The 24826-nt window shown below is 37.8% G+C and overlaps 1 protein-coding gene across 2 annotated transcripts in view; it reads left to right on the top strand.

The window, feature by feature from the left end:
* Positions 1 to 24826, top strand: part of gnao1a (guanine nucleotide binding protein (G protein), alpha activating activity polypeptide O, a) — a 63711-nt gene that overhangs the window by 33232 nt on the left and 5653 nt on the right. The window contains exons 4-7 of one of the 2 annotated variants that reach the window (XM_079465598.1): positions 13555 to 13715; positions 20474 to 20602; positions 21193 to 21322; positions 24299 to 24452. In XM_079465598.1, coding sequence (XP_079321724.1) covers positions 13555 to 13715; positions 20474 to 20602; positions 21193 to 21322; positions 24299 to 24452 — 574 coding nt within the window. The remainder of the gene's footprint in view (positions 1 to 13554; positions 13716 to 20473; positions 20603 to 21192; positions 21323 to 24298; positions 24453 to 24826) is intronic. The other variant, XM_079465597.1, reaches the window with a different exon arrangement.

Here is a 24826-nt window from a genome sequence, read left to right as displayed (position 1 = left end):
ACCTTTGACTAGAAACCGTCCTGCCATTGCAATGGAGGGCAATAAAAGGAATATGCTTTTATAAATGAAATGTAATAGTTTGACATCTTCCAATAGGGGCTAACTGGACCATGCTAATAAGCCAAACCTTGAGTCTTTGGTAGGTCAGAACATCTTAATACATCACATTTGAGTATAGCCATATATCACCTGCAGGCATTGAATTGAAATTTAAGACCAACTGAATGCCATTTCATTGCAGTTGGAAATGTAAGTAGTAGAGATCGCCTGACTTCACACACATCATTATTGCTGGAACGCTTCTGTTAGAATGTGCCTTTGAACCCTGAGATCCATTGTGGATTGAATGCAAGTGTGTGTGTGTGTGTGTGTCGGTTTTCTTACAGAGGGACTTGTATGTGTTCTCTCATGCACATACTAATAGCCTCTGCATGTGTTCAGGATTTGTGTGTGTGTTCATGTCAGAATCTCATCATTGTCCATTGGAAGTGTGAAGATTCAAAACCATTCATGGATCAGTTTTGTGTTAGATTTCCGCTTTAGTCCCAAGAAGCACCACACCCCACAACAACTTGAGCCATGAACATATGAGCAGCCCTGAACAAACATTTGTTGTCTGATTTCTTCAGTGTGTGACTGCATTGTATTGCATAATGTATCGCTTTATAAGGTCTCATCCTTCATGTGTGTGTTTCGTTTTGTGTGTTGGGCTCTTTGGGTTAATGTACTTCTCCCTGTGTTCCCGTGGCCCGCGGCAGTGTGAGAGAGGGCTACAGTCCTCGATACGGCCGCAATGAATGCCAGTAATGGCTGGAGGGGTAGGGGAGCAAATAAAAAATGTGGAGAAAAGCAGAAGGATGGAAGATAAAGGGGGAGATGAGGATTGAAAGTGCCCAGTCAGTGAGGTGGGTCTCTGCAGAGCTGCTGCTTTACAGCCATTTAGCGCACAGAGAGCAGAAGCGAGCCAAGCTGAGCCTGCAGCCAATTTCTTCCAGGAGTGTAGCACTCGCTCTCTTTCTCCAAACTGCAGGAATTTTCTCTTTCTTCCTTTCAGTCTTTCTTTCTTTACTGCACCATTTAATCTATTTCTACTGTAGTTCAGTACAGCTTTCTGGACACATTAGTAGTTACGAAATAAAATTGTCATATTTATTTTCTTATAAATGCATGTTATATACATTCGGCAAAACAAATTTTCTTTACCATTTTTATATGAATTAAAAAATGAATCAAAAACAAATATCTAAAATTCTCTGTACTAAAGTTAAGAATTAGAGAAAATAATATTATATTAAATGTTGTTTCATAATTAGCACATTATAACAGTTGTCATGATTCATAAATAAAAATAAAGGAAATCAAACTAGGTGAGAATAATCTATAATGCAGTCAGGAAAACGTAAAAACAGATTAATCAATAATGGTAACACTGAACAAGCAAAAAACAACATAATCCTCAAAAATTTAATGCAGTCCCCATGCAGATTGAATGGAATTCGCAAAGCCACGGATAAATTGAGCCAATGGCTTCTAGGGGACAGTAGATCTGTACAGCATGTGTATGCAGCATAAGGTTCAATGCATAGACCGAGCAAGGAATGACAAGATGAGCAATAACATGAGTTTGTAATGCCTGATCATTTATAACAGAATAGACACTGGTACACAGTCATATACTGTAAATGGCATGTGTAATTGTGTATGTTTGTGTTTTAGTTTCTATGTCTAACACATACTCATCGGGAGAGTGTTTTGTGGAGTGCTGCACTTTACCTGGTTATTTATAGCTAGCTGTGTTAGCATCCTAACAGTAGAACCACAGCGTGCGTTTTTGCAACAGACTATAACAGTACAATAATCTAATTCAACAGCCCTTATCTAAATGAGTCTTATCATTATCAAACTAATACAATCAGTCAGGCTGCAGTTATATTTAGAGCTCCCGTGAAACACGGTTCTCTTCTTCCACCGATGATAGCAGAGGTTTTTGTAGGTGTCTGCTGTAGGACACTCGTGTGGGTGTGAATGCGATTTTGCTTTGATTTTTTTTTTCTGTCTGTCCGTCCGTTTGTTTGTCACTTTCAAAAGGATAGGAACATATCGTCTTTCTGTTATCTTTTTTTGATGGGGACTTTATATCTCAGGGGGCAGCTTTTCATTCATTTTTCCATAAGCAGTGTTGCGCTGCTAGGAAACCGCCTGTTGCCGTAGAGACGTAGCTCATCAGCCACTTGGAGTGGAACACTGGGTTTGCATCCATGCCATTTCAGCCTTGCTTTATGGGCCTCATTTAAGCCATTACTTTTCTTTCTGTCTCTGTCCATGTCTCTCTGCTCTGTCTTTCCTTTCCATTTACAGTGACAGCGCTAATGTAAAAATTTTGGAAAATCTATAAAAATCGATGAAAGGGTAGTTTTGTAAGACAAAAAAGTAGGAAACTGTTTTATATAACCACAACGACACTACCAGAGCTGATGTAGATATAATCGGCGTAAACTGCCATTTGCAAAGCATTTTGCTTTTGTAATGTAACATATTTCTGGTTGAAGCCGGATATTCAATGAGAACCCATAGAGAATTGATTTGACCGGGAACAGTGGGCGTCACATACCAGAATGAAGCCAGACTTGAATTTGCTAAAACACCTCCTACTGTATTAAGCTAATGGACTGTTGGTTAACATAAAACATACTGTTTAATATCCAATAGGCCATTTTAACTAAATGTTTGAATGTCATTTGATAAACAAGCAAGTTATTGTTTAGGTTTAGTTAGCATTACACATCCATATCTTGAAAACACACCCAAGCGCCTTTTATAAAGCTGATGACAGCCTGGAGATTCCACCCACCATTAGACAAATCCACAGTGATGACCTAATGAGGCCATAACTAATGAGGGGACACAGGGGCAATGCTCCCTTGTCTTAAGTCCACATCCATGGATTCTTTAGGGTTGTGATATGCTTTGTGTATTTGTCGGCCTCACTTGTACTTTAGTCTGTTTCTTATGTGCACTTTTTAAGAGTTGTAAAAACCTCAAGACCAACCTATAGAGACCTCGTTCCTCTCCAGTCTGGGCTAGTGGGCCAAGGCCGCACCCTTACGCCTTGTTCAGTTGCTATCCACATACACTGTTTATCCACATACATCAATATCGAGATGTATTAAGAGAGACAACCACACTTGCTTTAAATCAAAACCTTTGAAATGAGACACTTTGACCAGACCCAAGCCAACAAACAGTCTTGTGTAATCATTTCAATAGAGACAAAAACAATCAAGAATCTTAAACTAAAGTTCAGATTGTATTATTTCTTATTGAGGTACAGTAAAGTGGGATTTTAAAGGGATGATATGACACGGCTAAAACAAATATTATCGTTTGATTTAGATGTAATGTGATTTAAGGTTAAAAAACGCTGTATTTCCTCTTTGCCCCGCCTATCTGAACAGATGACAGATTTCTTATTTTGGGGTAAACTGTCCCTTTAAGAGAAGATTTGATATAAATCTGTGTAGTGCAACATGAGTCATTTTCTTTTTGCTTTTGCTCTGTTTTCTAATAAGACAGAAACTGTCCTTTTTCAAATGCATATCTACTGAAAGTTAATCTCAAATTTAAAGAGTTAACTACCAGGTGGCCTCCAAGCTAGCACGCGAGAACTTTTCCATTTTGATTTCATGGTGTCTTTAAAGTATTTGATGGGATGACAGCTATTTTAGGCTTCTGCTAAAAATAAATATGCCTGAAAGAGAACTGCAGTGGTAGCAGATCAGGTATGCAGTGTAGAGGAGAGAACAGCGCACTATAATAAATGCCAGGCCTCAGAAGGCACCACATGAACCTTCAGGCCTGTGAGGAGAGATGGAAGCAGAAATCATCAGATTCATCCCGTGTCAGAATCTCAGTAGAAGCGAGAGTGTGAAAATCAGCCGAACAGCATGGAAACATAAGCATGTTAACTTTATAGTATTAACTAACCCATTTTTGACATTAATCAAGTAAGTGCTTCTGACGGGAGGTGGGGGCAGTGCTGAGAATGTAATTATTAATGTGAATGTAATTATTCCTCCATAAATCCCATAAGAGCATTCTCCTACTGTGGCATTAGTCTGTCTGTGTGTTCCACTTCAGAAAGAGTGCAATAGTATGTACAGGTCATAGAGCTGAGAGAGGGGTGGCCCTGACCCGTTTTCGTTTCTCTGAATCATTGAATTGATTGTTGATGACCCAATTGGGAAAGCTATAGAAAGACATTATGATGTTAATAGTGCGGCGAGGGAACAGCACACCTTTAAAAGCTTCTCAGCACAATTTCATTCTGTGATTTGTCTTAGAGAGTATGGTCCGGTCAGGCTGACATGGAGAGACATTTTATATTTCAGCCCTCTAGTCATAGTCCATAATACCAATGCTAGTGAAACTTCATGGTTCTTGCTACCAGTTTCAATATAAATTCACATTTACAATAAATTCAGTCATTTAGCAGACGCTTTTATCCAAACCGACTTACAGATGATGAAACATTGGAAGCAATTATAACAACATAGGCAACAAAATACATAAGTGCATTAAAACTAGTTCATTAAAGCCTAGCACAGTATACAAAGCTAAGAATAGTGATAATAATATCACAGCAACATGCTATTGAATTAACTCGATGGTGTAAAAACGAAATTATAATTAAAAATGTAATTTGTATTTGATCTATAAACATTGCTTTAAGTAATATGACTAAACTCGGTGTAGCGATGTAAGTCAATACTCGCCACTACCAATATTATAAAAATTAAAAATGTGTCAAATTCATACCAATGTACAGTACTTTCGACATCCCTGCATCTTTCTGTAGTCTCCAGCATCCTCTCATTTTCCAACAAACGTGTATTAGACCGTCACAGAGATGGATGAGGGGTTTGTGAAAGCCACTTAATGAAAGAAAAGAGGAAATTGATCCTAAAATGGCCTTATTGCTCAAGCAGCATTGATTTCCGTGTACAGTAACCATGAGCCATGTCATGGGAATGACTGATATTAAATGATGTTTGATGAGGTTGATTTTAAAGAGAAAGCTTATCGTAGTGCTGGGTGGGTGTGGCTTTCCTGTTGAGGTGGGGTCTCTGCTCTGGGCTTTGAGGACCTCCTGCGATTAAGCCACAACTGGAGCTTTCAGCGGGAGAGCAGGATAACAGCTAAATATTTTATCAAATCAATAATTCAGCAGTTGCCATGGGAGGCAAAGAGAGAGAGAAATGGAGATGAGAGTGAGAAAGTGGGAGGGGAGGGTGAGATACAGCGAACAGAGAGAGAACACCGAATCTGCAATCACATTCCCCAAGAAGGGCCCGGTAACCATAGTAACTGGAGATGACTGTCACATGATGCGGAGGAGTGGAGTGGAGCGAGGGGACCTATGAAGAAAAAGAAAGAGAGAGATGATAATCACACGAGAGAGACTAAAGGACAGCGTCGACATCAGATCGAGTCGAAGTTTGCTTCACATCTATTCTATTCCACGACAGCAGAAGCAGAAGGCCTCCCCATTAGCCAGCTTATTTCTGACTGTGACATAGTAACAATCTCTCTAAGGAGAAGAAATAGAGAGATGTGATAAGAATACTAAAGAGGTTTTTTTAAAGGAACTGTTCACTTAAAATTCTAAATTCTATCATAATTTACCACTTCAATGTCAGATCAATCTGTGTGAAACATTCTGCGTTATCTTTTCCACATAACAAAGAGTTCTGAGGCTGTCAAAATGACAAAAATGCACAATAAAAGTGTCACTAAATTAGTCATGCACTATACTATAAATCAGCTAATGTGTTTTTTGTAAGGAACAGACCGAGTCGCTATAGTGATCCAATTCTGTGAGATGTTGTCCACTCATGGTTCATTTGCATTTCTGTGTATTTTGCTACTCATTTACAACTACTGGTCTGTCATCTGCATATTTTAAAATGTGCATTTTACTGTAATGTACAGTATGTCTTTGCATGTCATGTGTATATACAGACACGGAAAAAAATCAGACATTTTCTCTCTTTTTAAAATGCAAACTAGAGAAACGGGTCAAAATAACAGAAAAGATGCTCTGTTTTTTTCAGACCTCAAGTAGCCACTGATATAAAAAAATGTATAATCACTTTAAAAGCAACACTTTGTAAATAAAACTCTAAAATAATGTCTGTAAAATTATCTCAGTGTTAGAACAACTCTTCTACTGGCACTGCTACCTGAGCAGCCTCATAGTGGCTACAACCACACTGTTAATTCTGTGTTCGGGTACACGACACACAGCCCCGCCCATCCCCTGCCTGCGGAAGAGTGCGACATGGTTTTCATACGTTTCTGTATCCACTTTTCCATCAGCTTAGTACACAAATTCACATCCGCCTCAGGGAAGATTATACAGCGACATTATTTACAACTCTGGAAACAGACAATTGCGCTTATTTACCACATAGGGAACTGTGAGGAAAGGTTCTATAGTGTCGCTTTAACCCGTCCACAGTGGTATTTGTACATTTATTTAGGAAAAGTTTTAAATGATTTTTTTATGTGATAACCTCGATTTTTATCACAGCTTGTCATGCTGTCAATCTTTCACATTGCTGTTGGATGACCTTGTCACTCCAGATGTTTGATTTTGTTGAAAAAATCAACAGACACAGGACAGGAATTCTCCCAATACATCTAGATATGCCGATTAAATTAAAGAGTAACTAACATTAGATCATGAAAATTACATTTCATGCAGTGTGTTATTTTGCCGTTATTTCTATCTACGTCACTAGAAATAGTCCCCGCCTACGTTTTGCTGGGACTGCCGCGAAAACTTCACTCTCCTCCCCAACACTGTCGCTTCTTTGTGATGCGTGTGCATCATGTCTAGAACCTGTGTACTACGTTATATATGAAACGAAGTCCGTCTTATTTAAACTACCAAAGGAACAACTTCTGAGGAAACAATGGTTACAATTCATTTTTCAAACGACACCAAAGGAGTATAACCCTCTTTACTGTGAGGGCATATTTTCACCGAAGATTGCTTTAATAATCTTGGCACGCTCACTGCTGGATATGTAAAACGACTATCTATACTTAACTTAAATAAATATTTGTGTACCTTATGTATGTGTTTAGCTAATGCATATAACACTATCAGCTGAACATGTACCGTTATTTGTACCAGCATTACAAATTTAAGTGTTCATTCTAATAACTCTCAAAGTATTTCATTCAAGAACTGAACTTGTTATGTAACAACTTCCATATTTGCACAGTGACAGCTGTGAAATTGTAATGTATGCAAAGAGCATCAAATTGAGGCCATTTATGTAGTAGGTCATTCTTTTCCTTGGTTGTGGCAGCACAACACAGTTAGGGTAATATTTCTTCTCTGCCACACTTCATTAGCAAGATCTCAATGTGTTTTAACCAACTTCCCACACACATCATGTTGAGCATATTACATAATGCATACTATATAATTTGATTTAATACTGTATATTTACTATATAAAATGAAATGTAGATAATAGCTGCATTCCGAAGCATCCTACTTTTAACATAGATAGCTGTCAGATAGATGACAGTTGTTGATCTGCATAAGAGTGTTTGTTAGTAACAGTCTGCCTCGTGTATATCAGATCAAATCAACTAATCTTGGTGAGTCAGTGGTGTGTCATTCTTCCGGTGTTGCGTAAAGTTGTGAGGCATCAGCTTCTCCATTCAATCTCCTAGAGGACTGTAATATCAGTCATTGCAGGCCTCAACATGACCTGCCCAATATGACAAGTGTAGTTCTGCCACTGTGTGTACAACAGTCTCTTCTAATGTGTCTCTCCCAGTGTGAACGGGACAAGTCTTTGAGTCTTTGTCATCTTAAGACTGAGAAGCCATATTATAATAAAGTATTCTAATAAATAAAATGTGCAACGCTGCATTGGTATATTGTGCTAGTATTATGGGGAATACAATATGTTTGAATCGTCATATTTCTTGCTATGAACTTTCTATCCACATACTCTTCCGCTTGGAGTGAAATATTGGAACTGTCTCCAAGCATTGTAGCCTTCCTGTATTAGCTTGTTTTTCCTTTTATTGTCTTTATAATAATTCCACTTCCTATTCTAATATTCCTACCTCACTCTTTTATATAATGACAGCTAAATAATTGACCAGTGTTCCTGTTTACTAATGTCTAAATCTCATGTCACAGTCTTCTCCACACATATTAAAGCAACGTGGACCTAAATCAATATTTAATATCCATTTGTTTATTTATCTTGTAAGTAGCAATGTATTCATCAGGACCGCAGTACCATAGTACATCTGGTCATTATGCTGTGTGTTTTTGACTGGTTACCTACAGGGAGAAATGCTAGGCTGCAATGTTTCAGTACATCATTCCTCAACATACAACAAACACTCCTTTTCCAGCCGATGACAGTCAGGGGATTCCATCCGCACATAGCACAGCATGTAGTAATGACCCTGGGTAGTTCCAGCAGTAACCGCAGTGATCCTCTAGTATTGTGTATCCAAGATTGTACTTTGCTGTCTGCAGTCTAGAAAATAACATATTTTATTGTTTGAATAGCTGTGTGGTGTAAGGCAGAAATTTAGTTAAAGCTGTAAGCAGTAAATTTAGTTCTTTATTGTGATGGCAGCAGAAAATAAAGTTACTTGACAGATATCTCTAAATTAAATATTTTGATATTTGACTATTATAGTATATAGTAATTGTGTAGGCTTGATAAAAGGACATTTATGGAGCCTCAACAAATTACAATCGAACAGCGGAAGTAAAAAAAAGTGAAAATAAGCCAGTATTTGTGCAAATGAACTACTGTGCACACCAGCTCCGTGTTATTTAAAGATTTTGTCCACACGGCTGCGATAGGAAAACATGACAAAATAAAATTCAAATCAGAAAGTTTGGACACGGCAAAAGGAATGCAATACAAAAGTCACTGGATGGCCGTGCATTTTTCAATATTATATTATTCTGTTATTATTCGAGTGCCACCATTTCATAACAAGTTTATAATTAGGCTATAGGCTATCCAAAAACAGGCCTACAATATCCTGTGTTATTGGTAGAAAATATGCTATCCGAGTTTGTAAAAAGTACAGATTACAACAACCGGAATCAAGCTCACGCAGAGCAAACAATAAACTTGTTCATAAGCAGACTGCCCAGAGCACAATAATATAACGAACAACGGCTACATAAACATTTGAGTGAGAATATGATCATCATATTTATATTTAGCATGTTTTTGAGGAAAAGCAAGCCTATTTGTACGCCAGTGGCTGCAGGCGGCTCTCTCACTTCTTCATCGCGCAGGTGCTGCAGATGTCTGTGCTTCAAAAGTCTCTACGCAATCAAGTATATATCAGGGCCTTGTATTGGTATTTCTGTGTTGATCATTTTGATTCAAATAATTTGAACATTTTAAACTGCATTTAGAAGCAGAAGATGCCATTCTATCATCTCTGATTCAATTTGGGTGCTCGCGAGTCGAGACTTGCATTCTTGATTTAGCCAAACACTTTTTAAATGAATTAGGCATATCATCACTCTTACCCCTTGTTTTCATAGCCAATGTATTTATCCTTTATTGTATTTGCATGAAGTTTAGGACATAAATAAACGTGAACATTGCGGTTGTTGCGGTTGCTTGCCACACACACAAAATAAATCTCCCATACTCTATGTTTAATGGACTGTCCATCTGCCTTTCTTTTCACCAGAAGCCCTTGAACATATAGGATGGAATAAAGTAAATTATGATAATCAACGTCTCATTACAATGTTTAAGCGGTAATATCAGCCCTAAGTGAATGCATTAACGGACAGTACGAACATGTCTCGTGCTATTTGTGAATATTTCAGCGTCAAGTTGTCATGATTCTGCCGCATCATGTCATGTTTCTCTTGGTTTAGTGGCAGGATCATGACAGAATCTCATGTTTTGTGTGGAGAGAGGCAATTATTGTTCTTATGGCCTTCCATACTCTCTCTCCGGTCTCGTCTTTGTTCCCATCCTCTCGTTACCCTCGTTATTGATTAATGCCCTTCACCTGTTCCCCTCTTGATTTTGTCCCTTATTTAATGCCCTTGTGTCTTCTGTCTTGTGCTGGTTCATTGTGGTTGTGTGGTGAGTCCATGTGTCTTGTCAAGTCTAGTTCAGTGTATTTGTAGTTCTTGTTTTGAGTTTATGTTAAGTCTTTGTGTAGTTAGTCTTCGTCATGTTATTGTATCCATGTTTTGTTCTGTTACCCCCTCGTGGGTCTTTGTTTTATTATTTGTTAACCCCTTACCCGCTGTCTGCACCTGGGTCCTCTCTCCGTGTCTCACCACGAGAATCATGACACAAGTGATGAATTTCAGACATCCTCGCTGTGTAGCTTCCCATTCTGTATAATAAAACACATCTATAACAGAGCTAAATGTGTACGTGTTTGACTGAAGCATCTTTGCTTGCATGCAATTGTCCAGCGCTTGACTTCCACTTCACTCCACTGTCTCTGGCTTTCACACTTCTGTGCTATTAACAGTAACGCTTATTAAATAAAGTGCAGCTTATAGGGTTTTCCTTTTACGAGACTTAGAAAGTCATCCTTTATTTGAGAATTGCTGTGTGGGCTTATATTAGCGTTCACATCATAACAAGGATTAGTGTTGTAACCAGGGGTGTTTTCTCAGAGGGGAAAATAATTGAAAGTACAGTAATACAGCAAAACCATTATTATGAAATGTGAGATACAAAATAACCCACAGCTTTTTCGCAAGTAACCAACACAAGTCTTCAACACAACACCAGCATATTACACCTTGAAAGACAGCAGCATGCTACAACTTTGTGTAAATGTAAATAAGGGCAGAAAGTCATGTTACAGTGAACACTTTGGACATGTCTCTGATAAAACAAACAAAACATTACCGAATGGTGTCTTGTTGAAAATTCAGCACGATTACCCTTACACAAATGTAAGCGGTATGTGTGTGCATTTCATTTGTGTGTATTTATGTGGGATGTCCCTTAAAATTGTCCCTATTTACTGTTGATTTAGACTGAATCATGTGTCGCATTGTCTATCACATTGTAAAGTAATTGGCAATACCCCACCCACCTATAGAGGAAGTAGCCAGTATTATTTTGTATTGTATTGTATTATGTATTGTACCACTCATTCCAGAGAGATACACTAAAATACACCAAACCACCATGAATGACGTTTATGATTGTGAAGCAGTCATGATGGCTTTGCGGTGCTCACCTCAGGTTTACAGTGGTTTTGCTCATAGCAGGTGCAGAGTCAGGGTGTGTACAAGGATACTGTCTGTCACATCGGGCTACTGACTGATCTGCGATTCAAATCAGCAGCGCGTTGAGGTCTCTCGTCGCGCTGTTTCCTCTAATAAATGAATGCTGATGAAGATTAGTCCATTCTCTCTAGTCAGTGCATTGGCCGTAATGAATAGCTATTATGTGTCACTGTGCACCTGATCTAAATTCAATAGGCAATCATTTAGAAATCACATGCTCTTTTAGTGCTGTAAGACCGAGCACCCACCCCCACCAACACAAAATATAAATTGAACCGAAGTAGAAGAGTGAGATGCATGACCAATGTTTTGACATTACAGAAGACCCCACCTGCCTGGAAGTGCACGGAGACACTAAGCAGGTGCAAGACTGCCAAATGTCTGCTTTTATGCTTGTGTTTTAATTAAAGAAAAATGCATGGCGAAAATGTACCCATCTCAATGATCCCAGGATGCTTATGGGGATAGTAGTGCTACTTTGAAGGATCAAAGTAATTGGACGTTCTTCGTCTAATATTTATTATTTTTGTAATAGGTGAAAATCTGATTGTTTGGTCTACTAGGTAAGAATAGCGTTTAGAAAAGTGTGTGTGTTATGAAGACTCCAGAAGGTACAAACATGCTGAGTTCAGAGGACTTGCTCTCAAAGGTCACACTCACCAGGGGAGGAGGAAAGGGAGGCTCTGTCAACCAATCATACGGCCTCCCGCTGCTGATGCTTCCCCTTGTTGCATCACCATGGAGATTGTCCCGATTGACAAGTCATACGGAAGATGCATCCGTTTCTTTCACTCGTACGGAATATATCTAATTGCATCTTCACAGTAGAAAAACTTCAAAAGTGGCATTTGTATTAATCGTGGATTAATTAGCACAAAGCACTCTTTTTATTTTCCCCGTTTTCATTCCCAGCCCCCCACACTTTTCCGCTTAGTGTGTGAATGCTTTACTCTTTCTCACAGCAGATAATGGAGAGGGTGCAAGACCAGCCTTTTTCAAGTGACCCCCATCTTCTTTTCCACTCTCCCACCATCCTTTCTTCACTTCACTCCTCGAGTTTATTTCTCACGCTCTCCTCTTTTGGCTTCACACATTGCGTCTCTGTTTTGAATTCGTGGGGCAGAGGAACTCGGCCCCTCTGTGTCGTAAAGCTGTTGTGATGCCTTTAAAAGGAGCTAAATGCTCTTTTAAGGAATTGTTATTGCTTTCATGCTATTAAACGTGTTTGTAAAATTTATGCCATAATAATTGAGCAGGATAGAGGAAGTAGGGAGATCAAGAAACAGGAAGTGAAGTCGGAATAGGATGTTTGTATAGAGTATAGTATAATAGACAATGGAAATAAAGTGGACCAAGATCACCTTCTTACGCCTTTAAATTGAGTGGGCATGGCTTTAGCTTTTTTGTATTGTAACTGATATAACAGATCCTAGATCAGCTGAATATAATATGTGTTGTAACATTAAAGCTGTAGCCATCAAATGAACCATCAGGACTTAAAACTTAATGATAATTACGAATCAAACCCATTTGTCTCCTAAGTGCCTCTTTAAAGTTCTTCTCTTTGAAATGGAACATTGCACTTAACACTTTATGCAAATGAGATGCAACCAAAGCAGAATAAAAAATAGCAAAAATATGTCACGTTCAGATGATAGCACAAGAGTCTCTGATTCTGTTATCTCTTCCGTTGTGCTTTCTCATTGCGCCCTTGTGCAAGTTTCGTACAACCCAAAGTGGTTATGCAAAGATAATCGAGGGAAGAGGTTTTCTTTTTTTAAGGGCTAGCTTATGGAGCTATTAAAAAAGGGCTTTATTAAAAATTTAGCAAAAGCATGAAAGAGCTTCCTTGAAGCCACAAACAACGAGAAATAGCATTTTCCTTTTCTACTCATTTCCTCACCCTGGACACGATTGTTCAAAATGTACTTAAAGCTCAATCCATAATATTAATTCAAGACACATTTTCTGAAAACAAGTATCTATTAGATTTTTTTATGTTTAGAAAAGATAGAAAAAAGTAGAAATCAAAAGTTTTATGGTTTTATTTTTAATTCCAGTAAATTCGCTCTCATTCTGTCTCTGTTTCGCTTATCCATCTCTGTTCTGAGAAAAAATGTAGTATTTTTTGACCTAATGTTATTTTACATAATGTGTTCATAAGTGTCCTCATCAAACTAATGGATGTACGCTTGTTTGTTCTGTTAACAGGCTGACTCTAAGATGGTTTGCGATGTTGTGAGCCGTATGGAGGATACCGAGCCCTACTCCCCAGAGCTGCTGTCCTCCATGATACGTCTGTGGTCTGACTCTGGCATCCAGGAGTGCTTCAGCCGTGCCCGCGAGTACCAGCTAAACGACTCTGCCCAATAGTAAGTACACCCCTCTTCTGGGAAGTGCCTTTACGCTTCAATAAGAGAACATTGTGTCTATATAGACTCTTGATTTATTGTATAATTTTACTATAACACCACAGTCAAGTTTGTTTATTCCGAAGTGTCAGTGGGGTGTAGATTTTATGGGCTGCGAATTGAACTTGGCCGCATTTAGGTAGTGTCAAAAGTACATAATCTCTATTTCCAATGCTTGTTTGAGCAAGTGGCTTTATAATATATAGTATTACATGGGCTCAGCATAATAACACTCTCCACAGAGAGACATAAATTCACAGATGCAATTACCTTCTCCGCTGATGAAAGGTCCGGCGATGGTGTGTGTGTGTGTGTGTGTTTGTGGTACATGTGTGCATGTGGTGTGTAACAGCATGGAAAGATTGTAGTCAGCATTATATTTGACGTTGTGATTTACGATAATAGTATTTGAAAGCCTGTAGTTTGAAAAGTAGTGTTTAGACGAAGACAAATTACTCATTCACAGATCAAGAGTGCAGGTGATGTTGCTATGAAGAAAAACATGTTTAGACTGCCAAAAACAGACTTCAATAAATTCCTGGGAATTGTGTTTTGGCTACACTATTTGCATGCAAACACAACCAAGTTTTGTTTCCTCCATTCAATTCAGTGTATGGCATAAATAACCACTTACCTCTAGATTAGACTAACAAAACAAATACAGTGGTGTTTTCCCATTGGGGTTTAAGATATTACTGAGCAGGTGAATGACAAGACAAAATTATAATAATAATAATAATAATAATAATGTTTAATAATTAGAACATTATTAAATATTATTGTTATTTTTTTCATGGCTTATAGACCACCAAATCATTGATTTGTGTTTGGCTAGTGTCTAATAATATAATTATTTATATTGAATTGAATTTATATAATTTTTTGATTGTATGATAATTGTATTAAATAAATTATTTTTAGAATTTTGTTGTGTGTTGATTTTATAAGATAAACAATTTGTTGAATGGATCCTGCAGTTTGGTCGCATTTGAAGAAACTGTATGGTACAGTGACATCTAGCGGTTGAGCTTGGTATCGCAATCTAAATTTAAAGTATTGGAGATACAAGTTTAGCCAAGTACAGTTCTTCTCGGTTTCTTTTGATTGTTTTTTTTTATCAGAATCTAGACGCGCTCTATTGTTTGTGAATGTGTACCGGAAGTTCAGTAGGGGTCACAAAAGTGCGCATGCACCGTAACGTTTGTTTGTGTTGTTAAGATGAGACCGTCTATAGTCAATATGTAGACATTTGGTCTTTTTTTACACATTCACATCACATTCACTATACTGACTCACAATTTGGGTTAAATATAATTTATTTTGCCACTTTAGTTTTAACGGTGGTGCGGAAACCACTTCTGCACACCTCTGTTTATGTCCTCTATCGTGCATATGTGTTTATGTACACTGAACACATGGCCAGCTTGACATGGTACAGCTCGTATGTCTAAGTCTTTCTTCACATCAGTGACCATAAGAAAAATAACGTCTCAAATTCAAGAGAGATGTGACAAAATTTCCTCCAGGCTGTTTGTCCACACCTGTGGTGCACAGTGTACAGTACACTTGCTTCCAGAAGTTTTTAGGCAGTGGGCTTGTCTTTCTCCTCCCTAAGGTCCTGTGAACTTCTGAATATATCATTAGTCATTTTGGGACACACGAGACCCTTCACGGCAAAGATAATCCTTCCTTTGATCAAATTTTGAAACAAGACTAGATCTGCTCAGAATCATATCATCATCAGATCTCTGGAAACCTTTTCCGTACGACCTCCGTCTCTCCCTCTCACACGCCTTCTACTGTGTTGTTCAGATAACGCCATCCTTTTTAACTCAGAAGCCCTCCCCTTTTTCTCTTACCCACAGTAATGTCCCCTCCTCCCAAACCAAGCAACTCTCAGTTTTGTTCCTGCTCAGTTTTATATTCGTTTTTGCTTCTTCTTTTCAATTGTATGACCACTAATTTCACTTCTTCAGTGTTTGTAGGTGCTGACCATAATTGTTTTAATCTGTGTTCACATTACAGTTTAGTTAAACTTGGGATACTTCACCCAAAAATGTTGATTCTGTCATCATTTACTCACCTTGGAGTTGTTCCAAATCTGTATAAATTTCTTTGTTCTGATGGACAAGGGAAATATAATTGGTAGAATGTTTATAACAAGAAAGATTTTGCACTCCATTGACTACCATAGTATCATGAAGTATCCCTTTAAAGCTCTTTGAGACATTTGTGACATTTACTAGCATTATAATATTGTGATGTTCTTCTTGATATTACGATGACATACTGGGACATTATTACAATTCTGTGTAATATTCTTTGAGAATAGCCTCAAAGATCACTTTTTTCAGATTTACATTGGAAAATGTTCCCAGTTCTTTGTGGTTGCGATGTACTACATCTTTACTGAATTACTGTCATTACTAAATTACTTGTTTCCTGGCAACTAGGTCATTCGTCATTGTCTAAAAACTTCCCCAGAAATGAGAGCTGGTAGTTTTCTTACCATTTAAGGCTTGTTTCAAACACTTGGTTTGATTGCTTGGTCCAAACCCAAGTTTTATTCCACCACCCTCTCTGTGTCCCTGTATCACTTTGGGTTTAAATCAGTTTATTTGCAGTCATCAAAGTGTTAGTGACGTCATTTCCAGCTGTAGATTGTAACAATTGTTTTTTGTGTCTTACATATTTGGTTGACACTTTTATCGAAAGCGATTTGCAGTTCATTTGAGATGCACATTTTATGTATCTCTGCTTTCTTTGGGAAATGAACCCATTGCATATCTTGTGACGCGCAATTCCATAACATACACCTGTTTTTGACTTGATAGTATCAATACCATATTATTGTGAAACGTTGCAGTACTTTAGCAGGCTTCCTCCTTAAAAGGAAACAATTCTTTAAATATCACAAATATTACGTAACACAAGTCCCAGTGAAGAAAAAATTACAATTCCTATTTTTTCATGAAATTGTGCAGCATTTCTTGTAAATCTAATAATCTTCAATTCAAATCTGAAAATGCACTTCCGCCCTCTAGTGATTATCCATCTCACATGACGTAAGTTAGACGGCTTTAGCAGAGCATCGGTTAACTCCTCCCCTTCAACCGTCAGTCTGCTGCCAGTTCCTTTTCAGAATGCAACGGCTGTTTTTATACATCCAATCAGTTTGCAGTAAAAAACACAAACCACAGCCACTACTTTTCTCATTCACAATTCCGTTTTATGCGGTAATGCTTAAAAGTAGTTAACGGGGACTTTAAGTCTTGATAATATTTTCCTTATTTGTATCACCTAACTGCATTCTGATTGAAGATTTTCTCCAGAATTAGATGTGAATCATTCTAGCATCCCCGTAGAGTCCAGATGTTTCAGACATTTCTGTCAATATATTAAATATGCTGTCTCGATGGTTCATCCTGCACATCTCTCTCTCTCTCTCTCTCTCTCTCTCTCTCTCTCTCCTTCTCTCTGTGTGTGTGATGGGGAGCAGACAGCAGGCAGGCTGCTGAGAGGTGTTGCCAGGCAGAGCACTCAAGCAGCATCAGGAAATAGAGAAAGGGTGGAGAGAGACCAGAGAGAAAGGAGAGATGCTGTATGAGAGAGAGCAGGGGGAAGGGCAGAGCTGGCAAGCAGCCTGAGTGGTAGAGAGATACGAGTTTCTCATACTAAAAGCAGAGTGAAAAAACCCTAGAGGACAACAAGCGGCCCTCCCTCCCCACCCGCACATCCATTAGGCCTAAAACGACAGAGTGATGTCCACACACAGTGTCGTCACTTTTATCAAATGTTTACAATAATACATGAAGCTCCTTCACAGAACTGCATGCGGGCATTGAGTGCAAAAGAGCTACACGCATAAGCAATGCAGCAAATCTCTGCTCACTTGTGTTGGTGCGGGTGCTAACTAACACTTCTAACCATTCTTAATAGTGTGACAGCTGTTTTAAAATAGCGTCACTTTATTGTTAAAGGTCCAGTCAGTAAAATCTAGCAGCATGATTGCAATATTGCAAACAACCGCTCACTCGAGACACTACGACGGCTGACCTGCAGTGTATGTAGATAGAAATAGCTCATTCTAAGGTAATAAAAACATGACCCTTTATTGTGTAAGCTCTGAAGACATAGCTATGTATATTATATTGCATTTCTATCAATAGATCATCCCAAAAATGACACACTGGACCTTTAACCAGCTGCAATTGCCAACAATTAGCGGTCTAACATCTAAATGCTAAACTGTAATTTTGGAAGTCTGATTCATTTTATTGAATTGTTTATTCTGTTGTCCACTTTATTATTAATTTAACTCCTTCGTTTCAAAATAATTGCTGTTTGGCCAAACATTTTCATTGCGTATAAATACATAACTTTACGTCCCTGACGTTCCGAAACCTTTGATGTCCAAATTTGCAATTCTTTAGGAAATTGAAAACATCACGTAACTTTTTAATGCTTTTTATTGGTTTGATATTTGCAAAACCCAGTGACAAACATAAAGGGTGACTTATAATAATGATTTATGACAAAAAACTGAATATGGAGATACAAGGTTCAGAAGGACTGCAGCGATATAAATATAATTTATTTTATTCATTTGTATATTTTCGTTGTGGTTATTATAGTAAAATTAGGAATAGTTCACTCAAATATGAAACTTGTAACAACATAAATATTTTTACATTAAAATGCTGCCATGTTACCTTCTTTTATGTTGTCTTATCTCTTCAGGAGCAAAACAAACGTTTGTTAAAGGAAAATAATTTGAGCTTACTTTCAGATGCGTATCCATGGTAACGTACAGATCAGCTCGGTAATATCGCAGCACATCAATGACATCAAATATCATTGGTTATTGTGTGTCTTGTGACAAAATACGCTATATAGAAGAACAATAACTTTTAGTTTTATGCTGTTTTATGGCTTTTTGATGTTGTAATTTAGATTAGATCTACATTTCGTGAGGAAATTGTAACTCTTTACCTATTTAAAAAATGTTAACTGCTTTTTTGATTGGGTTACTTAGTATGAGTATATTTATTATAGCTCAGCGAACGACAGTTTTAAATTTGTCCCAACACTTATACTCTCCAGACAAACACTTGTAACACATATTACTCCCCATTTTGGGCATTCGAATCATCTGACTTTGACGGCGGTAAAATTTCCCTTTATTCAAATGTCCCGACATTTATGGTGCTGTCAGTCGCTGTCTAAAGAAACTAATGAAAACCCACAGTAAACATCAACTGGCCCAAATCTGTTATCTGTTAATAGACGGAATCTGGACAGACAGAGACAGGTCATAGAGGAAGATGCCCCAGAGAGAGAGAGAGAGAGAGAGAGAGAGGCTAGCACTAGGGTATAGACAGAAAACTAGTCTATGTTATTATACAAGTTATCTTGTCCCATATGAGATCGTATGAGTCCCCTGAGAACAGTTAATACTTAAAAATGTTCTGTGTTAGTTCGATTTTTAAAGAACCCAGAGAAGTTAATAGCTTTAAAGTGATTTTGCAAACCAAAAGCGGCAGAATTAAACATTAATGTATGTCAGTCACAGCAAGAGCACCTCCTGGAGCCAGTAAGCAGCACCACAGCGAGATACATATGGAGAAAGATACATTGAGATCCTCTTTAAAAAGATCCTTCAATTGTTTCCAAACAGAACTAACAAAGATGTTTTCCAGGAAACATAGATAGATCCTGGACACACTTCCTTTACGTTCTCTCTCAGCTCTCCTTTCCTTTTGTGTCACCATTAGCGTGTGTCTATAGTAGCCGCAATTTATTATATGACAGCATATAATCTATAACAATTTCAACCTGTGAGCATATCGAGATTATGGTTTAGATGGTGAAGGAAGTAACAATAAGGCAACGCAACCTGCAATTCCCACTGACTGAGAGGCAGAGAAATGCCACAGATGGGCAAGAAAGCAAGGAGAGAGAAATAGAAAGAAGGAGCCAAATAAAATAAGAGGAGAGAGCATACTGTACATGAGCCATTTACACAAGACAGAAAATTGAAAACCGAGCTACGGAATGAACCAATGATGCTATCAGCATGAATACTTGCAATAATTTCTTTCTAAATGTGTCAACATTTTTTAAATTGCATTTTGATGTAATCAGCCATTAGTGTCTGCTGCCTACCAATATCACCAGCACAGGGGCTTTTATGGATGTTTCAGCATCTTGCGCAACTCAGCCTTCAATTTTGCTGGCATCCTATTTGGATGCACAAATATTTCACAGTTTCTTTCATGTGGAAGATAAATGACACCCACAGCCTTAGAGAATATACATCATGCATTGTTGAAAAGCAGACTCGGTCCTCGCTGTCAGGTTGCATCATGTTGCCTTTTGAAGATGTGTATATATGTGTGTGGGTATCAGATGTAAGTGACAGAAGGACGTTTCATGTGTTTTTTTTAGATACTCATGTAATGTATTATACTCATTGTCCAGTGCTTTTCGGCAAATTAAATGCTAAAATTAAGATAGTATGTTAATAATTATTACAATGGAAATTGACTTCAACCTCTCTTGAATAATTCACACTACATAGCATTTATTTTGGTCAAACTAATAATTTTTGAAAAATAATTTTTATTTCGAGGAACTAATTTAGATTTTTCAGTAAGGCTACATACAACCATGCATTCATAACAAAATCTCTCTGTCTTTTTCTCTTATTATTCCTCCAGTTACTTAGACAGTTTAGATCGTATTGGTGCTGCAGATTACCAGCCCACAGAGCAAGACATTCTGCGAACTCGAGTGAAGACCACCGGGATTGTAGAAACCCACTTCACCTTCAAGAACCTGCACTTCAGGTGAGACTTAATGTTATTTATGCATCGAAAAGCAAAACGTAGCACTTAAGCCCTGTGCCGAAAACTGATCAGATTTATCACTTCCAGTTATTCATGGTTCACATGCAGAAGAATGACTATGTAATACAAAGCAAGATCATTTTCAAAATAAAGTTTTATCGCTAAAGTTGGTAATAATTGCGATTCACCCACAAACAGATATCATTCATGTACCATGAATATTTTCTCGCTCCACCTCTCACGTCATATCAAAGTTTTTTCCTCTCTGCACCTGATGTTATGTGAAAACAGAAGACTTAAATAAAGGTGTTGATGGGGGTTAGACAGACACAGAGATGCCAAATCTGAAGACACATTTAGCGTCATTGCACACTGGTATGGCAGAAAATAATCAGTAGACTGCTAAATTACTCGTTTTGCTCTTATCAGTATTAGACCTCAAAATAAATATACAGGAAAATCTATTTGAAGGTTGTAGTTTGCAATGATTTGCATACTATATTTATGGTGTGTTAGGACATGTTGCATCTGTGATGTAGTACACCACTAGAAGTATGGTGAGCTCACGAGTTTGAGTTTTGTCCTCACAGGCTGTTTGATGTGGGAGGTCAGAGGTCGGAGAGGAAGAAATGGATCCACTGCTTTGAGGACGTGACCGCCATTATCTTCTGCGTGGCTTTGAGCGGATACGACCAGGTGCTCCACGAAGACGAGACCACGGTGAGCAAGAAATGCACATACAGTACAGTTCATGTGCACCCAAATATATAAATCTGTGCTTCTGCTCTGATGCATGCAGACTCTCGAAGCATGCATGCATACTATTTTTCACACATTCAAGAACACTTACACTTTAACACATGCAACGCTTACACAAACTATACAGAGGTACTTTAAAAGAGTTTTGTGACATGATCTCACATATGATGTTTATCATTAAAATCAGATGTGCTGTGTTTTGCATCAGGAAATTAGCTGAAGTCCATCATCATTCACCTTTGATCAGAACACTATAATTGAAATCATGTTAGCATTGTAAAAACACGATCATAGGTGCTGGGTGATCATACACAGATTTCTGAAGATCGATGGCATCCGTAAATCAGCTTTCACTGTGAGCTCTTACAATAATCAGCACTTAAATAATAGTTCAATCTTTTATTCACTATAATAAATAATGCTAATAAATAAGCATTGATGTGTGGATAACTGACTGCCTTTGTTACATCTTTGTGTTGATTCTCACAAGTTAATGTAATGTCAGTATTTTAACGCAAAGCATTTTGCTCTGCATGTTGTATTTATAATTGTATACTTTAAAACCAAATCATTATTTACATCTTCTTAAAATTACTTCATCTTACAATTGTTGGCAAATTATAAGTCTTGCAAGCGTAAAGTTTTTGGTTCAATAAATGCAAATGTATCTAGTTTTATTCAAGTAGAACGTTTAGCTGAACACCAGTGTATTACAGTGCACTTTTAAAGAACAAAGGAAGATCTTTTATGTCCCACGCTATTGATCGAGTCTGTGATGCTGTCAGGTGAATCTAGGCAGCTGTGATGAGTCATGTTTGGATGCCTTGCAATCCAGCTAGTGTGCAGCACAGTCCCCAGGTCTGCCCAGACACACATTCTCATGACAAACACAGATAAGAGATTTTTTATAACTCTGCCCACTAAAGCCAGGATTTATGATGACATGTTTTGCACATAGGTGGCTTTTTACGAGCAGGAACCAGAATGACCGTAAATATTGCAAATCATACACGCCCATATTCTTTTTATGTATAGAAGCGATAAAACAAGATGAACACAAGAAGAGTGATAAACACGCTCACAGATTCACACTCACCATATGTTTCTCCTGTTAATGCTGTGTCACTTTGACAGTCTGTTATTCTGCCCTTATGAATCTTGTGTGCACTTTGTGGCCTTTTCCCCTCCATTTCACATTCAGTTTTACATCCTTCAGACTAGGGTGACCAGACGGGTTCTGGTTTTCTCAAGGTTTGCCTGAGTGTCCCGCCAATTTATTATAAATGTAAACAATTGTATTTTATTACAAATAAATGTTAAGGTTTAGTCGTGTCTTAAAAGCCTTAATAATATCGTGACATGGCAGAGGTGGAAAGTCGTTTCTTTCCCATTTAAAGTTGATTTGCTGATGCTTTTATTCTAGAAAATTTCAGCAAATCAGTTTGCAGGGTATTTGGTTGCCATGGCAATAACTTCACGCCTCAGCCGCTGTTCCCCATCATCCTCTCAGCACAGGCAGAGGTGGAAATGGGCAGATGTTTATTAAAGTAACGTGAAAATGAAGATTAAAAACTGACATTGGATATCAGGTTTGGACAACAAAACAAAAGAACGTCTAGAATTGTTATAGAGGGAATTAAACTTGAATGGTCTTATGTTTCAATGCAGTAATTTTTTTAGTAATAAGGATATTTCATGAAATAGCAATCAACACATAAATCAATACATATAAAAAATCTGGTCACCCTACTGTACTTCCAACGCTGTCAGCATTTGTCCTATGTACATAAACATAGCTGACTATTTTCATCTATTCTGAGCTGTCCGTTATTTACAACAGTGCATGGACTATTTCTGCGTTGCTTTGACCATGTGTGTGGGGGAGAATTGTGTCTCTGTGACCAAACTTATATCTGGGGGTGGGGAGTGTGAGTGATGTGTCAGGTTCTGGTGCATGTCACGTTCCACTCGGTTGCTCCGATGGCCTCCAGCGGCCACCTCTGCGCCTGTGTCTCTCCTTCAAAACATCTCAGCTGCTGTCCTGTCATCTCTCGCCATCGGCTTCTTCTTCTCTAACCAATCGCTAAACAATCCAGCTCTACAGATGGCCTTTCCACCAAACCCTCCCACAGGTATGAAATTATCACCACCAGCTCCAGCTGAAGTACAGAGTTGGAAGCAGTACTGCTCTGTCTAACCATGTTGTACCGGTAACGCTTTACAATAACGGTAACACCTTACAATAAGGTTTTCTTTGCTTTGATGAATCCCTGTTACTGTTAGTTAATCTCAATACATTTATTTCATGTTAGTTTATTGAGCAATTACTAATGTAAACAGACACAAGGTTTCATTTAAAACATGTACTTTATTAGTAAATACTGAATTTAACATGTTGTACAATATTGTTCATTGTTAGTTCATATTAGTAAATGCATTATATTAACAAATAGATCCTTATTGTAAAGTGTTACAGTAACATGTTTCAGTCATAAAAACTATTTTTGTATCTACATGTGTTGCTGATTCTTCAAAAATAATAAACTTTGATGTCACTGCTTTCAACTCTGAATTCATTACTATTGAGATGATAAACAGATAATGAGCAAACTAATAATAACAATGTATTATTATATATAATAATAATTAGGATTATTAGTATAGTAATTGAAAATAACTAATTAGAAATAAAGTAAAAGTATTTATAAACAAATTTCCCAATTATAATAAACAGCAGATTAACTGAATGCATAGACTATATTTCATTTCTGTCTCTTACTGTTTTCCCTTTCCGTTTCAGTTCTTTTTTCACCTCGTATTCCTTTTATTTACTGAAAGAGTGATCACACCTGAATAAGTGCGTGCGGCAGAGAATGTGTTTGGGTGTGTATGTCTGTACATTATAATGGGCTAACATCTTGTTTTTTATTCCTGCAGAATCGCATGTTTGAATCATTGAAGCTGTTTGACAGTATATGCAACAACAAATGGTTCTCAAAAACCTCCATCATTCTCTTTCTCAACAAGAAGGACATATTTGAGAAGAAAATAAAAATATCCCCCCTAAGTATCTGCTTCTCAGAGTACACAGGTAAACTCATTACACTTGCGTTAAGCTGTGCGAGAAAACTCGTCTCACAGGGAAGAAAAAACTGATTTGATGAAAAGCAAAAATAATTGATGAGGAGAGGAGAGTAGAAGACTTTTCCAAAAACTAATTAACACAATAAATCTTCAACCCATCCTGCCATTTTATTCCTTTTGGATGGATTCTCATCTATTACCTGGAATGCCTTCATGTTTGCTTGCTCCAGCCATGAAGGAAAAACAGCCAGAACAGTCACTCCTTAACTCTTTTCTTAGTTTTCAGAGCTAAGGTCTTTTAGTTTCTTCTAGCAAAGCTGTTCTTAACCCTATTGTGTGATGTCGCCTCTGGGCAACAATCCCATTAACTTCACTTTGCAA

The sequence above is a fragment of the Barbatula barbatula genome (assembly GCF_947034865.1).
Source record: "Barbatula barbatula genome assembly, chromosome: 10".
Lineage (NCBI taxonomy): Eukaryota > Metazoa > Chordata > Actinopteri > Cypriniformes > Nemacheilidae > Barbatula > Barbatula barbatula.
Note: the sequence above shows the minus strand (reverse complement) of the source record. Positions and strands in the feature narration are given on the sequence as shown.